Here is a 17,305-nt window from a genome sequence, read left to right as displayed (position 1 = left end):
CAACAGTGTGTTGAACAAATGGACTTTTTGTGACAACATGCCCCTATTGTGTTTACTGCATGAGTTATGTACTTCGGCTGGGCCCCTAAAACATGCAACATAACTCACGTGATAATGAAAATGTAACTTTGGGTTGAACTCTAATTCTTTAAATATTTGTATTTAAGGATGGGATACTGAACTGTTAAAAAATGTTAAGTAAAGACTATTAATGTTGACCTAATGGACATTTCAACTCCAATTTGATATGGTTTTATAAAATACTTCATACTTTGCAAAAGAGAGATATAAATCAAAAACATTTTCGTTGTCTCTCCGCGTGTAAATGTGAAGATGTCACGAAGTCTTCCACCAGTAGGTGGCGCTGTGGGTGCGTCCACGTTCTCTAGATTTCATCGAAGGAGAGCGTCTGTCTTTCCTTCACTCTTGTTTTTGTATATGAGATGTAGAAAAATAACAGTCGTCTCAGTCTCCGAATGTACCCTGTCTTCACCCACACATCGGACCTGACTGTTGCTTATTATCCGGACACAGCGGTCACACTGACAGCGTTTCCGAGGCCGATCGTCATCAGCGGAGCTGGACCCGCACACGGAGACTCAGTCAAGCCCGGTTCGGCTCGGTTCGGTGAACGGGACACATTGGGAATTTGAACGACAGAGCTCGATTCGAGATGGAGAGACGCAGACTGATTTGAATAGAGCCAGCGCTATGGAGATACATCCATTGTAAGAACAGCGCGCGTGTGTGTGTGTAAATATGAATGAGTGACATGTGTTCACACTACTGTAACAATGTCAATACAGAGTAAATAAGTGTAACACGAAGGTCACGTGACATCTTTTTCCTTACACTTCATCACATGTCAGCTGCCGTATGTCATAAATACTGACTGCCATATGGCAAATGAGACATACACACGTTGGTTGTATACTTTAAGGGTGGGTTGTGTAGATGGTATTGTGGTGGGTGATGATTTGCGTGTGTGTTTCAGATGCACTAAGCTTTGTCATCATAAAGCTGTGGAGCTGAAGGATGATGTGTGTGAGAAACAGAGTGCGGTCACTATCAATCCACGTCACATGAGGAAAGCCTTCAGGATCATGAACGAGCTCCGCAGGTGTGTGTGTGTTACAGGCCAAGGCTATCCATAACTATAATATTGAATGTACATAATATATAATAGTCATATGAAAACAATTGTATATGTTTTATATTAGTAATTTCCCACTCATTCTTCAAAATCTAACACCTGACTTTTTGTCTCATGACACTTTTTGTCTAATGTGACACCTTTTTTGCACTTTTCCTTCAAACACTGTTTACATGTTTGTTGTGATAGGTCTCTTTTATGTGTAATTTAATATGTTTTTTTGTCTCTTTGCAGTCAGAGTGTGTTGTGTGATGTCACCATTATTGCAGAGGATGTGGAGATAGCTGCTCATCGAGTCGTCTTAGCTGCTGGGAGTCCATACTTCCATGCTATGTTTACAGGTAAAACACATGTGGGGTCACATGATACTGCTATTATTATCACACTGGATTTTATCACACAATCGTTGCTCACATGCATGCATTTCATCCTATTTATATAGGTCTAAAAGGTTCTCGAAAATACAAACCTGAACAGCAGGGTTATTGAGTTACATTCTGCTTATATTTATATGCAGCCATGGAAAAAATAAGAGACCATTTCAAAGTTATTTTCTGTTTTTCTGAATTTACTATTTAAAGGCAAGTGTTTAGGTAAAAGGATCATTTGCGTTTCATTCTGTGAACTACTAACAATATTTCTCCCAAATTAAAAAAATATATTGTTTCTATTTGCGTTTATTTGCAGAAAATGTCAAATCAACAAAAAAGATGCTCTGTATTTTTTCAGACCTCAAATATTGCAAAGAAAAAAAAATCATATTTACTTTTAAGAAATACAACAGTAATATATGTATTTAGGAAAATGTTATATGAAAACCTTTTTATCACAGTTTCCATGTGTCTTGTCATGCTGTCAGTCTCTCACAGTGCTGTTGGGTGACTATGTCACCCCTGAGGTTTAATTTTGTTGAAATTCATTTTGTTGACACTGGACTGAAATGGCCACAATACTTCTAGAAATGCTGATTAAATGAAAATTTGGAATGGTCTCTTAATTTTTCTTTCATTTATATATTTAATCATATTTTCCCTGTTAAGAATTATTTTAAGAACTCTAGACATGTAGTCTACAAAATGTAAAGATAATGCAACAAATAAATGCAAAGCACTACTACTGATGTTTAAACATCCACAACTGCACAATGCGGTTGTCAGCAAACAGAATTAAAAGAGAAAGCAAACATAACAACACCACCACAAATGACACTGTAAACAGTACTTTGCATGATTTATTCTTTCTGCAGTGCATGCTGGGAACTTTAGTCCTACTTCTGGCACCACAGATATAACTACTACCTACGTATACCTTTGCAACTTTAGTGCCATTATTGTTATAGTTAAGGGTGGTGCTATGCATTAGTGTGTATAATAAGTAAATATTGTCTCATAAAGGCTAAAGAAAGAGGGAACACTTCAGACTTGTGTCAGTATTCAATAATACTGTTTACCATTATAATTAATTGGCAATATTTTTACCATCAGCAATTTATAAGACCTTAAATAATTCTAGATCATGTATTCTATAAAATCGCAAAAGCTTGCACGGTTGTAAGCAGAATACTTACATTTCATTGCTGTCTTTCCAAAACATTGAATGTCCAAATTCACTGTTTTTCAGGAAATGGAAAAACAGCACTTTTTAAATGATTAAATACTATGTTGTCAAAGTTGAAAAGGCCTTTTTAGTACTTTGTAGTGGTTGGATATTTGCAAAACCCCGTGACAAACATAAAGGGTGGCTTATAATAATGATTTATGGCAGTCTAATCGAAATATGGAGATACGATGTTTCAGAAGGACCGCAACAATATTCAGCGGTAATTTAGTCATCATTTTTTTGTGAAATAATTTTTTTTCTTCATAAATGTTCACGATAACTTTATGTATTTTCAATGTTTTCCAATATCAGTTCAAAAAGTTACACATTACAGTATTGAGTACAACATTAAAATGATTCACTGCAAAACAATACCATGATAAAAGGATAAGGAATTATTGTAATATGACATCTTGACACGGCCACATGCCTAGACACATAAAATTCACTTTAACATTTTTATTTGGACCCTGTTTGGACAAGGACCATCCACCATGGCCCCGACCCTTATATACAAAGTGACATACTTTATTTCTGTTTTTAGGAGAGATGACAGAGAGCCGTCAGAAGAAGGTTCGAATCAAAGAGATTGACGGCTGGACTCTGGGAATGCTTATCGACTATGTTTACACTGCTGAGATCCAAGTCACGGAAGAGAACGTGCAGGTGTGTGGATCTTTGGACGAATGGCTAAAATACTACTTAGAAATTATTCATTTTTTAATGCTTTTAATTGTAATCCAAGAATCACAAATGTCTGAAATAGTCATGTAAAGTCAAAAAGGTTCTTCATTGTTCATTGAGTTTGCCTTTATTTTGTGTTGTATTACACAAAGAGGACAGAAATCAGGAAGTGCGTGTGCGTTGTGTGGGTGGGTGTCAGTAGCTTATGTGTCTGTGCAGCTGACTAGACAGAGGGTGTTAAAATGAGGCCGTATCCACTCAAATCCACTCTAACTTTGTTTTAAATTTGTAAAGTAAAAACATTGGAGGGCTTCTGAAGTTTATGTGTTTGTGTGTTTAGGTGCTACTGCCCGCCGCTGGTCTGCTCCAACTGCAGGAGGTGAAAAAGGCCTGCTGTGAGTTTCTCATAACTCAGCTTCACCCAACCAACTGCCTTGGCATCCGCGCTTTCGCCGACCTGCACGCCTGCGCCGAGCTTCTCAATCTCGCCAACACGTATGCAGGTAAAAGCGAGAATTTCGTGCATACTGTAGTTTGTTCATCCATTGGTGTCAGGAACACTGTTTGACAGACTGTGCCTCTTTTGCTTTCTCCCACTCGTTGACACTCACAGAGCAACACTTTTCCGAGGTCGTGCAGAGCGAGGAGTTTCTCAATCTGGGCATGGAACAAGTGTGCAGCCTCATAGCAAGTGACAAGATCACCATTCCGTCAGAGGAAAAGGTAACATGATGTGAGAACCACCATACGTGTCAGTCCGCTGTTAGTAACCAAAGCAGCACACAGGTGATTTTACCATGCAGACTTTGGCAGCCCTGTTGCCATGGTAACCGACTGCTGGTACAATAACAATATGGGAATAGCTGTAGCTGCTAGTGAGCGCTTGTTCGTCGTCATGGAAACAGGAGTTGGAAGGGGCAAGGTGTAGGCACCGTTTTTTTGCCATGGCAACAGCAGCATCTAAAGATATCATATTTTGCATGTGTCTCGTGTGGCTATTTGTGACTAGATTTCATCAAGAGGATGATCTCTGATTTTCTGACTATATACTCACTAAAAATGTAATCATTGAATTTGACACGCTGTTTATAAGTATATGAGAGAGTTTCAAAGCAACAACATAAAGAAACGTTCCTGCGCATGCATGCTTTTGTGACCCAAACTTAAGTTCTGGTACACGCAAAGAATAGAGTTTCTGTAGATTATTTCTGATAACAAGCTAAATAAATAATAAGTAAATTGCATTAGCTAGCAAGTTAAAAGTATGTCTAGTATGGAATTATTTTTGTGCCAATAAGAAAGGTAAAAGCTAGAAAGGCAAATGTAAACTTGAGAAGCGTGAACGAAAACTCGGAAAGTGCAAATGAAAACTCTAGCAGCGAAACAATGGTTTGCAAACAATGAAACTTAGAAAACGATTAAGAAAAATGCTGATTATTTGGAAACCATGTTACATTCTTGCAGTTGAGTTTATTGTTTTCATTATCAGAGTTTTTTGCTTTCTCATTATATATTTTTGCTTGTTTTTTAAACGTTTGCGTTCATTCTTTTTGGAACAAAAATAATTCCATTGTCTAGCCAGTATTATTTTGGGTTACCAGTAGAAGAACCGTTACTTGGCAAAACTTAAATGCGTCAAAGTTACACGACCCATTCAACAAATTGTTTATTCGTATAAATAATATTGTTTATTTAATTAAATTGTTATACAATAAAATATTAATATAAATTGATTAAAATATAAATATTCTGATGAAACCGTCTATAATCAATCCCTACATGAAACATGTGTTTGCAGGTGTTTGAAGCAGTCATCGCATGGGTCACGCATGATAAAGATGTGCGTCAAGAACATATGGCTCATCTGATGGAACAGGTTCGCTTACCCCTCCTTTCCAGAGAGTACCTGGTACAGGTGTGTGTGCGCATATTCATGAGGCTTTGATAAGGAAATCAATTTAATATCATTAGACATAAATGTGTGTTTGTGTGTAGAGGGTGGAGGAGGAAACTCTAGTGAAGAACAGCAGCGCCTGTAAAGACTACCTAATTGAAGCCATGAAGTACCACCTTCTGCCTGCTGAGCAGCGCACAATGATGAAAACCATCCGTACCAGAGTGAGAACTCCTATCAGCTACCCGAAGGTTTGTCTGAAGAGTCTTGGTAGGGTTACTTTTGTCGTAAGTATTGGATATATTCCAAACCAATGCCAAAGAACTAAGCTGACTGTGGTGTCGTCTGTGTCAGAACAAAAAGTCAGATGTGTATCTGGAGCTGTGCATTAAAATGAGAGTAGCCCAATAAACCAGCTGCTGTCTGAATTTGTGTTAATGAAATAACGAAAGACAAGAAGATACTTTTATTGGTTAGATATTTGCAAAATATTTAGATATTTGCATTTCTTGTGTGTTTTCATTGTAATGTGTGTCTTTCAGGTGATGGTGGTGGTGGGGGGGCAGGCCCCTAAAGCCATCCGCAGTGTGGAGTGCTTTGATTTTGAGGAAGAGAGATGGTTTCAAGTGGCGGAATTACCCTCCAGACGATGTCGAGCAGGTGAGAAAATGGAAATGAATGTCATTCTGTGCAGAAAGACTCGAACTGATTTCTGTCTATAGAGCTCGTATGTTAAAACATTTACATTGATGCAGTTGCCAGTTGCTTTTATTCAAAGTGGCTCACTGTACCGTCAGGCTTTACATTATGAATATGTACATTCCTTGCAAATCTAACCCATGACCTTGGCAAATCACATCTTTTGAAGTGGTCTGTGTTTAATCCTTGCCTGACTGCTGATGTGCTCTTGGTCTTTGCCCAAAAACGATCACTGCTTGTGTATGAAGTTCTGTCACATTTTTCTGGTGTTCCTCACAGATTTACATGACACTTCTATACTAAATGTGTCTGTATTTCTGTGACACTAGTGTTGTTTTTAGCGGTCTGTTTTAATTTTAGTTTTAGTCTAGTCTTTGTGTCCTAGTTTTTATTAGTTTTAGTCACGTTCATACGCTTTTTAGTCTGGTCAAGTTTCAGTCGACTAAAAGTCATTTTAGTCTTATTTTAGTCAGAATTATCCATGACTATTTTCGTCTAGCCTTAGTCGGCAAAAATTGATGACATTTACTATAGTTTTAGTCAATGAAAATTGTATTTTAGTCTCTTTTTAGTAATGCAATTCTATTTAACCCAGTCAATATAGTATAAGTACCTAGTAGTATAGACGAAACCAAAATTTTCTTTTAGCCAAATCCATTTCAAACAAGATTATCTTATTATATTATTGTTACCTTATAGACTCAAGAATACAGTGGCAAGAAAAAGTTTGCGAACCTTTTGGAATTTCATGGTTTTCTGAATAAATTTGTCGTAAAATGTGATCTGATCTTCATCTAAGTCAAGGGTATTGACAAATAAAATGTGTCTAAAATAATAACACAACATTTTTTTGATCTTTCATGTCTTTATTTAGAACAACCAAAAAAACCTTGTAGTGCTTGTGGAAAAAGTATGTGAACCCTTGAGTTAATGACCTCAAAAAAGCTAATTGGAGTCAGGTTTTAGCACACCTGGAGTCTCGTGAAGATAATAAGTTTGGAGGTGTGGACTACAGCTACTTTGACTGATAAAAATCCCTCAAACTTTTGGAGTTTGCTCTGCACAAGAACACGCTTATGTGAGCCATACATCGCCAAAAAGAGCTTTCAGAGAATCGACGATCAAGAATTGTTGATTTACATAAAGCTGGCAAGGGTTGCAAGTTATTTCAAAGACTTTAGAAATTCACCAGTCTACAGTTAGGCAAACAATCTACAAATGGAGACACTTTGGGACTGTTGCTACTCTACCAAGAAGTGGGTGCCCAGTCAAAATGACACCAGGAGCACAACGAAGACTCCTCAATGAGGTAAAGAAACAACCCCGAATGACAGCCAAAGATTTGAAGGCACCATTGGAACTTGCTAACATCTCTGTTCATGAGTCTACAATATGTAAAACACTGAACAAGCAGGGTATCCACGGCAGGACACCATGAAGGAAGCCACTGCTTACTAAAAAGAACATTGCTGCACGCCTGAAGTTTGCAAAAGAGCACATTGACACTCCACAGCGGTATTGGCAAAATGTTTTGTGGACTGATGAAGCTAAGATTGAACTATTTGGAAAAAACACACAGCATTACATCTGGCGTAGAAAGGGCACGGCATATCATCATGAAAACATCATCCCAACTGTAAAGTATGGTGGAGGAAACATCATGATTTGGGCCTGCTTTGCTGCATCAGGGCCTGGCCAGCTTGGAATAATTGAGGGGAAGATGAATTCCCAAGTATATCAGACAATTCTTCAGGATAATGTGAGAATGTCTGTACGTCAGCTGAAACTGTGTAGAAGGTGGGTGATGCAACAGGACAACGACCCAAAACACCGGAGCAAGTCCACAACAGAATGGCTTCAGAAAAACAAAATCCGCCTTTTGGAGTGGCCAAGTCAGAGCCCAGACCTCAACCCAGTAGAGATGCTATGGATTGACTTGAAGAGGGCCATACACATGAGACGTCCAAAGAATATGACAGAGCTAATGCAGTTCTGACAGGAAGAATGGGCTAAAATTCCTCAACGATGTGCAGGTCTGATCCACAGCTACAGGAAGTGCCTGGTTGACGTTATTGCTGCCAAGGGGGGTCAACCAGTTATTAATTCTAAGGGTTCACTTTTTCCACTGCCATTTTGAATGCTGAATGAGTGTGCTCAATAAAGACATGAAAGATCAGAATTTTTTATTTTTAGACACATTATGTTTGTCAATACTACCATGGCCGAGAAGTGCAAAACAAAACAACAAGTTGCAAAACTAAAAACAAATCTAAAACAAAATCCAAAATCAAAATGACAAATCTGAAAACGCAATATTAAATCTAAAAACAGAATAGCAAATCTTAAAACACAACAACAATTCGGGAAACAAAATGACAAGTCAGAAAGCAAAACGACAAGTCAGAAAACACAACGACAAATCAGTCAAACCGGAAAAGGTAGGTATTTTGTTGACATGGGATAGCTACTGCTGATTGGATGAAACTCCTGTCAATAAAGATATCCAGGACGCTGGATATCCATTCCATTCATGTTACATACAGATGGATAAATTAGGGCCATATAATGTTTTGACTACCTAAATTTGTTTTAATTTTTTGAAAGTTTTTCCTTTTTTACTATACAATAGTGGTATATTTGTCCACATAAATTACTGTAGTATACTATAGTAAACTGCAGTAAAATTCTTAAGATACTATCATGTTTTTGAACTTTACTTTAGTATACAGTGTTTATCAATTTTAGGGGTGCAACGGATCAAAAAACTCACGGTTCGGATCGTTTCTCGGATCAGAGTCACGGATCGGATCATTTTTCGGATCAGCAAAAAAAAAGACAAGACAAATAAACATAAGTTTTGTCTTTTTGTTTATTAACACTTTTAAATTATTAAATTAAAATATATAAAATCAACTTCGCAATCTTTTCGCTGAAGTGGGTGCGCGACGGGATGTCGTAACGTGGCTCAAGCACTTTAAGCATGTGTTTAAAGCCCTCGTTTTGCACAACCGAATATGGCCTCATGTCGGCACCTATAAACACACCGATAGCGTTTGTGATGGCTTTAGCCCGGTCTGATTGTGCAACAAGGGGCTGCTTAAATGCCGCGGTGATAAGCGGTTGTTGAGCAGCCTTCGTTTTCACTCCTGTCAGTGAAACACCGGGTGATGTCGCTTCAAATGCGTGGCCATGCTTGATGTGTTTCCACTGTCATATGTCTTTCTTGTGCCACAGTGCCTACACACCGTCACGGTTTTATCCACTAACCTCTTTCCTTCATCATTATATTTGACAGGGAAGCCAAAATGCTCCCATACAGGGGATTTAAATGACGCGGGGCGTTCAAGCTCCTCCGTTCCTCCGCTCGCCATGACCACGCTGTGTGTGGACTGAACATGCGCACAACAACTTTTTTTTTCATAAATCAATCCGCGGATCACGTGTGTGCCGAACCGAAGATATTGATCCGAACGGATCACGGATCAATGATGATCCGTTGCACCACTAATCAATTTACTACAAGGGCACTACAATTTTCAATAGCAAATACTATAGTTCACTAAAGTATTTTTTGTCTGAGTGTTCAATTTAATGGGACTTTTATTTTGACGGGTCTTTGGGAAGACCATGGGGAAGACGCTTGAGTTTTTGTGTTTGACGATAGCTTCACTCAAACAGTAAACGCTCGTAAAATAAACTCTCAGAGCAACTCTGGAGATGAAGTTCATGTGTTCATATCCTCATACAGTGCAGACGCAGATAAATCCTCGACCATCACCCGTGTTGAATGTTAAACTGTGCACATAATTCACTCAGACACGCAGAACAGCCAGATGACATTTAAATAACAGGATTTCGCTCCGCATCTAGTTACATGGACTCGCACTGAGCCCACGTAACTAGATGCGGAGCGGAGTCCTGTTATTTAAATAACGCATAAATAAAGCGCATTGATTATTGTTACACACAAACAAGCACAACCATGACAAACATGCAGCTCTGTCTAATGCAGTGTTTCCCAACCCTGGTCCTCGGGGCACACCTTCCAGAATGTTTTAGTTCTCTCCCTATATGAAACACCTGATTGATTAGTTGATTCAGGTGTTTTATATAGGGAGAGATCTAAAACATTCTGGAAGGTGTGCCCCGAGGACCAGGGTTGGGAAACACTGGTCTAATGCACATATTTCTACATATATGTCGTACTGTTTTTTTTTCAAGTTACTTGTCCGGTCGGGCACATAAAATTCTCTCTCACTCGCCCATACAAAACATTCACTTGTCCCGAATAAGCGTTAATGTCGAGCCCTGTTGTGACTTTAATATAGTTTGTCGTGTTTCCAAAATATGTTAGTTTAGCTTGACATAACTTGCATATGTGGGTCTTGTCGAGGCCATTTTACCTTCAGCTTCATTGAAACCAAAATGCTTCCATACATGAGCTTTTAATGTAAACTGAGCCGGTCGGATTTCTTTCTCCGCCATCTTCGTTGTCTCTTATTTGCACGCCGTCAAATATTTAACATTTAGAAAATCGATTTTTGACATTCGTGAATCGATTCAGAATCGTCCGCATCGCGATGCATCTAAGGGCGTTTTCACACCTGTGTATCGATTGCTTTGTTCCGAAACCGGGGGTTAAATCGCTACAATATTGAAATTTATTTTATTCACAAGGCAATATTTCCAAACGGACCAAACTTTGTTAATAAAAGTCACGTGCGAGTAAACTCTCCTTCGATTGGTCAGAGTGCATCTGTTTATTTTACAGCCGGTAACGCGAATGATAATGAGCGTCAGCTGCGCGTTGCATCGGTCTCGCGTCTCTCACGGCGGAGCTCGGGAAGCATAAAAGGAGGAGAAGGACGAGAGAGAACCAGGCCTGGATTTTATGTTATGTTTTATTGTGTTTGTGTGGCCGGCAGTCGACTGTGAGGGAGCTGTCAGCACTTTACTTTTGTTTTGTTGTTTGTTTATTTTATTAAAAGTTTGGTTTAACGTTCGCCGGTTCCCGCATCCTTCCTTCCTTACTTTAAACATTGTTACAGGGAGCCATTAGCAAAACAATCCCTTTTGCGTCACGCAACTTTACATAATTACCCATCATACATTGTGATACAGTCTGGTTCGTTGGTCCGTTGGGTCGGATGGCTTTCACACGTCTACCAAACTGCTCCAGAGTTCGTTTGCAATCGGGTAGAGACCACCTTATTCAGGCGGTCTCGGAGCGATTGTTTTGGGGCGGATCCTAGCGCGATTGCCGTGTTCACAGATGCCTAAACCAATCGAACCAAGAAAGAAAACGCACCAGGTTCCGAAACAAACCCTTATGTGTTAAAACGCCCTTAGAATCGAATTCATCTCGCACCCCTAACCATCGGTCCCGGCTTTCTCTGTGTCAGACTTAACTTTGTTTGTTGTCGTTTACGCTAACTCACCGCAGCTGCATCTTCTAAATAATGCCGCGAGTGGGGCTTGAGGAAGTGACGTCGCCTGTGTCTGCGCAGTGCGACCTGATGCAGCCCCTGAAGTGAGACACAGGAAACAGAAATACTGCAAAATAATAATAATAACGCGACTAAACGAGATGAAATAACGTTATAACATTTCATCTCGTCTTGTTTTGGTCAACGAAACTGAAGAGACATTTTAGCGTAGTTTTTATTTTGTAAACCACATTTAGTCTCGTTTTTATTCATCAACAAAATTGCATTATACATTTAATTATAGTCACACGACCAGCATTTAAGTTGCGTCTCGTCTCGTTTTCGTCACGTGGTAAAGGTTCATTGACAACGATATTCGTTGACGAAAGCAACACTATGTGACACCACAAATCGTTTATGTCATTATTGTGTGAATTAATGAATTTTTGCTTTGTATTGTTCATGTGTGTATGTAGGTGTGGTTTACATGGGCGGTATTGTATATGCCGTTGGCGGGTTTAACGGGTCACTGCGGGTGAGGACGGTGGACGCCTATGACCCGGTGAAAGACGAGTGGTGCTGTGTCAGCAGCATGCAGGACCGAAGGTCAACACTAGGGGCCGCTGTGCTCAACGGGCTACTGTACGCTGTAGGGGGCTTCGATGGCAGCACGGGTAACACATGCACAATGTATTTATATTAAATATGCTTTGCATGCACTTGCACATATACACAAAAACGACGCAGCAGAATTTGTTCATTATTTACAAAAAGCTATGCTTAACTTGTTTTGCATCATAATTGCGATAAAACTGGTGACGATGGTTTGCAGGATTAGCCACTGTAGAGGCATATAACGCAAAAGCAAATGAGTGGTTCCATGTCAGTCCCATGAGCACACGGCGCAGCAGCGTTGGAGTCGGAGTTGTTGGAAGTGAGTGATTACAAGGCAGCCAATCACAGTCCGTATATGTGCTGCCACATCCAATAAGAATCGTACATTCTTTAAAAGGCCCGAAACATAAATACTCACTTGCACCAATTTCAAACACTGTTTTTAGGTCTGCTTTATGCGGTGGGAGGGTATGACGGAGCAACGCGTCAATGTTTAAGTACTGTTGAGGCATATAACCCCAACACTAATGAATGGTCTTACACTTCAGAGATGGGAACTCGCCGTAGTGGTGCAGGTAAACAAACAGACACACTCTAATCTCATATGATCTACATATCTGTGTTAACCACACATGCGCTGTTACAGGTGTAGGTGTGTTAAAAGGTATGCTATATGCGGTGGGTGGGCACGACGGTCCATTGGTTAGAAAGAGCTGTGAGGTTTATGATCCCGCCACCAACACATGGAAACAGGTGGCTGATATGAACATGTGCCGCAGGAACGCAGGTAATGTCTTCCAGCTATGATGTTTTTGGATTGACAGTGTATTGTTTTGATGGCTGTGTTTTAGAAGTTAGATGTACCTTTGTTCCAGGTGTGTGTGCCGTGAATAACCTGATATATGTGATTGGTGGAGATGACGGTTCCTGCAACCTGGCTTCAGTGGAGTTTTACAATTCGAACACTGACAAATGGACCTTACTTCCCACCTGCATGAGCACAGGACGCAGTTACGCAGGTCAGAACATTTCATACTACCATGCTACAGTAGTTTTGCACTACAGTATGTATAGTGTGCGGTATACATCATCGCACACTGTTTGAAATACTGTTTAACGCAGAGCAATACACTCATTCATATACAGTACATGTACAAGTATTTTTAACTCAATGTTTTACCATTTGTTTGGGCCAGACAAGTTTAAAATCTACGTAGTGAGTTCATTTGGCAGTAATAACTGTTTAAAATTAGTATCATTTTGATTTGTTAGACCAGGGGTTTTCACATGTTTCAATGCTAAGGACCCCCAAGTATGATTAACCTTTTGTGAGGAACCCTTTCTAAAATACATATGCATCTATATCTATACTTGTATGTATATATTTTGTATAAAGAAACATTTAAGATATGTTAGATTAATAAAAAGTGTGATATTAAAAAGACAACATATTAAATAATTAGCTGCAATAAGAGTAATGTTGGGTGTATAAAATGTAAAGAAACATTTTCATTTCAAATGTATTTTTACTGTCAAGGGCAAAGGCTACTTTACAAACCAAAGCAAGTGAAATAAAGGGAACTGTAGTGAGAAAAACTCACTATAAAGATAAAAAATAAACAATTCTAAAAAGTAGGTATGTAGCAAGAAAGAAGCCATAAACACTTTAAATATGAACACGGTAATAATGTGTATTAGACTTTTAGAATTTTTTGTTTTTTCTTTTTATTTCTCTTGAGATTTTCTGAGGACCCCTTAGAACCTTCTGGAGGCTCCTGATGAAACGCTTAAGTATTCATAAAATCATGGATTCAAGAGAATATTCATACTCATAAAATACACAGCTGAATGCACGCTTGTAATAAATGAAAGCGTTCAAATCCTAAATGATACAGAGCCCCATTTGGTGGTTGTTTGATATACCATTGGCACTTATACATATATATATATATATATATATATACATATTTATATATTCATGTATGTAATGGTGCTTTATAAATACATAACACATGTTGACCAATGTGTTTTAACCACATATTAAAATAAGTAAAAAGACCATAACTAAAAGCACAATAGAAACTATGATACAAGAATCATAGAGAAATCATTCTTCACTATATTAAAATAATTGTAAAATATAGTTGAACAGAATTTTTAAATGGATTCTATGACTTATCCAATAAAAAGGTTTATTATTGTCAAGTAGTATTTGGTTTACAAGTTATACATTTATTAACTTCCGGTAGACCTCTGCAAAGAATCAATAACTGTTGAGTAGCTTTAATTTAATTTAATACATATTAAAAATAAATTAATATTCATATAAAATAAATTGTTAACCAACCGGAAGTTAACTTTGGGCTAGCGCGAGCGTCTGATGAAACCATCTATAATTTACTGAAGCCTAATTTCTTAGCCTAATTACGTTTTAGCGAACAGTATACAGAATAAAATGTTGACACATGTTGTGTATGTTTGGTAGGTGTGACCATCATTGATAAACCTCTCTGATCAGCTGAGGAGTTGTTGAAGACTTGACCTGACACTGAGGTACAGCAGAGGATTCGCTCACACCGAAGCTCTTACAACGGCTGAGACTTCATCCTGGAACTGCTTCACCATGAACATGGCCTGAAGAATACTGCTCTCTCTCTCTCTCTCTCTCTCTCTCTCTCTCTCACACACACACACACACAGACACATTCATTCAGACACATAAATACACGCAATTCTCACACTACTGTACTTCTCATTTAGTCTCTAGCATACAGTATACACTACACACTCTTGAGCTCTGTATTCTTTCTGTTTCTCTTGTTTGAGAGTAGTCAAAGATGAAGATTAATGCACTTTGAGGAGCACTTATGAAGAAGGATCAAAACATAACAGTGTTGTTAACCTCTAAGAAATGACTGGTGCAGACATTTAGCCAGCGCGTATGGAACGCGTTTCGGAGTTTGAGCCGGTGGTTTTGCTGCTTGATCATTCGATCTGAAGGAATTTGATGATCTTTGCTCATTCAAGTAAAGTTAGAGTAAAAGTGTGTCTAGTTTAGGACCAGAACTTTGTTGCCTCTTGGACGCTTGTTATGAGGACTTTAGACCATCTTCTTATGAAGGATGAATGATGATGATATGAATCTAACGTCACATTTCGAGCTGAAATTTTGCTTGCCAAGGTGATGGGTCTCCGATGAAAACAAAACATTTTTTGCGATTTGTTTGCCAAATCACATTTGAAGTCTTAAAGTCTGTTAGTGTTTTTCTTTTAATATCCTCTGGATTTTTTCTTGTGGTCCGGTTGTTGGAGAACTGCGATCTGCCCGTGAACATGAACGCTTCGACATGCACGACACTGTGGACTGAGCTGGTTGCTTGGGTATTAAACCGCTTTGCATGGGTCTAAATACTGATAATCGTGTGCCATCCTTAAACTACTGCTGTATTCAGTAACCAGTGTGACTTGCTCTGTGTACTAGCGGTATTGAACACTGAAGAAGTATAAAGGTTCTTTCTATCTTCATTTTTTTTCTCTCTCCTTTTTGATCTCTTCTTCCTCGCCCTTCTTTCATCCTCCTTAGTTTCTTTGATTTCTGTAACTTAAATAGCTTGCTCTATTCTGCTCTTGCTGTTTGGTATTTAACTGTCTTTAACTGCTGTCACCAAGCCTGTTAATTAAATTATATATATGCACAATATATATTATATATTGTGTATTCTAGTGTATTATCAAATGTCCGTAAAGAGGAATGTTGTATTCTTGGATTGTTTCATATCTCGCTTTTGTAATATTAATAATAAACATGCTCCTTGTAAATACACAACGCAAGTGTGGCTGTATGTGTGAGTGACTAGAAGACAATATAAAAATATTCCTTATATTAAATATACCTTTAAATGATAGGTAGGCTATTACTAAAATATTCTGGATTATTTATGATCCTCAAATATATTCTGCTGAGTAATGCATGTGCTTGATACTAAACAAGGTGGGCAAAAAAACAGACGTGTGAATATGTCACGTGAAAATGTCTCACATACCACCCTTTACACGCCCAATTTCATGCATATATAGCCAATGCAAATTACCTCATGCAAGTCCGTGCATATTTAAATGAGCCAGCAAATTAATAATGGCAGCAATGGAAAGCAAGGCAAAGAAGCACAATTTCTCCAACACAGAAATTGAGGTTCTTGTGAGTGAGGTGGAGGAGAGAAAAGGTATTTGTTTGGTGGCCACAGCGGTGGCATTCCTAACAAAAAAAAATGTTGAGTGGCAACATGTCACAGCATCAGTGAATGCAGTTGGTTTGGCCAACAGAACGGTTCCAGACATAAAAAAAGAAATGGTCCGATCTCAAGGTGGGGGCAAAAAAAAGGCTTGCCTCTCACCGTCAGAGTGTGTCTGCGACTGGTGTCGGCCAGTGCCTTCAGACACAGAGGGACACAATTGATACAATCACCATCGTAGCAGATGAACTTAAACAGATAAGGGTGGTTTTGTGTGACATTGCATCTACATTAAAAGATATTGCTAAAAAATAAACCTTTGCGTTGTTGTCCCTTAACAAATGTCGCATTACTTCCTCACGGAGTCTTGCTCCCTGATGATGGCCTTCATGTTGGAAGGGGGTGTGGGTCAGGCTCGTAATGCTAGTGGTAAGGGAGGTCGGGAGGAAGAGGGAGACCATTCCTCTGTGCCTAGTTGTGTAGAATGGCACATGCCATGATGATCTGGTAGAATTTTTTTGGGTGATATAAAAGTCTGCCACATGAAGAATCAAGGCAACACCATCTACACTTGAGAAGGCCAATCACTCTCTCCACTACAGAGTGCGCACGAGCGTGGGCATCATTGTAGCGAATTTCTTCCACACTCTGAGGGTTTGGGAATGAGGTGAGGAGCCAACGTTGACCTGTTGTCCAACAGTGTAAGGAAACTTTATGTGTCGACTTGTCATTTTAATAATCCCTTTCAAAACAGCAGGCATTAAGGAGCTCAGGGATGGCTGTGAAATCCCAGACCTATGACAAAGTAATAGAATCTAAATTTCCTAAAGAAGCGTTGCGCAGAAACAAATCGCATCATGAAAGTTGTAAACTTAACTATCGGCTAACTCTCGCTGGTAACTCCAGGTTGCCAAAAGTCCTAAAACTGAATGGACTTGGGTTGGTACCGGGATGGCACGGTTTCTTCTAGTTGCCCTTTGTAATGTTGGGCCCATTTCAGCAC

At 39.0% G+C, this 17,305-nt stretch overlaps 1 protein-coding gene across 1 annotated transcript; it reads left to right on the top strand.

Moving 5' to 3' along the window:
* Positions 1-399: 399 nt before the first annotated feature.
* Positions 400-15,891, top strand: klhl2 (kelch-like family member 2). Its single transcript, XM_057332634.1, has 15 exons — positions 400-728; positions 995-1,120; positions 1,388-1,494; positions 3,297-3,418; positions 3,777-3,939; positions 4,050-4,159; positions 5,235-5,351; positions 5,432-5,581; positions 5,873-5,990; positions 11,932-12,129; positions 12,288-12,389; positions 12,517-12,645; positions 12,717-12,857; positions 12,946-13,089; positions 14,556-15,891. Exons 1-15 carry the CDS (start codon positions 712-714, stop codon positions 14,582-14,584), a joined length of 1,773 nt encoding a protein of 590 aa, XP_057188617.1. The 5' UTR covers positions 400-711; the 3' UTR covers positions 14,585-15,891.
* Positions 15,892-17,305: the final 1,414 nt, after the last annotated feature.

Source organism: Triplophysa rosa, linkage group LG4 (assembly GCF_024868665.1).
Source record: "Triplophysa rosa linkage group LG4, Trosa_1v2, whole genome shotgun sequence".
NCBI classification, from domain to species: domain Eukaryota; kingdom Metazoa; phylum Chordata; class Actinopteri; order Cypriniformes; family Nemacheilidae; genus Triplophysa; species Triplophysa rosa.
The sequence above is the reverse complement of the archived record's forward strand: the minus strand, read 5'-3'. Positions and strand labels throughout refer to the sequence as shown.

Excerpts from the sequence above, each read along its gene's own strand:
- klhl2 (XM_057332634.1), top strand. Across the intron at positions 1,495-3,296 it reads CTTCCATGCTATGTTTACAG|GAGAGATGACAGAGAGCCGT; the intron begins GTAAAACACATG and ends TTCTGTTTTTAG. Across the intron at positions 12,390-12,516 it reads TGGAGTCGGAGTTGTTGGAA|GTCTGCTTTATGCGGTGGGA; the intron begins GTGAGTGATTAC and ends CACTGTTTTTAG.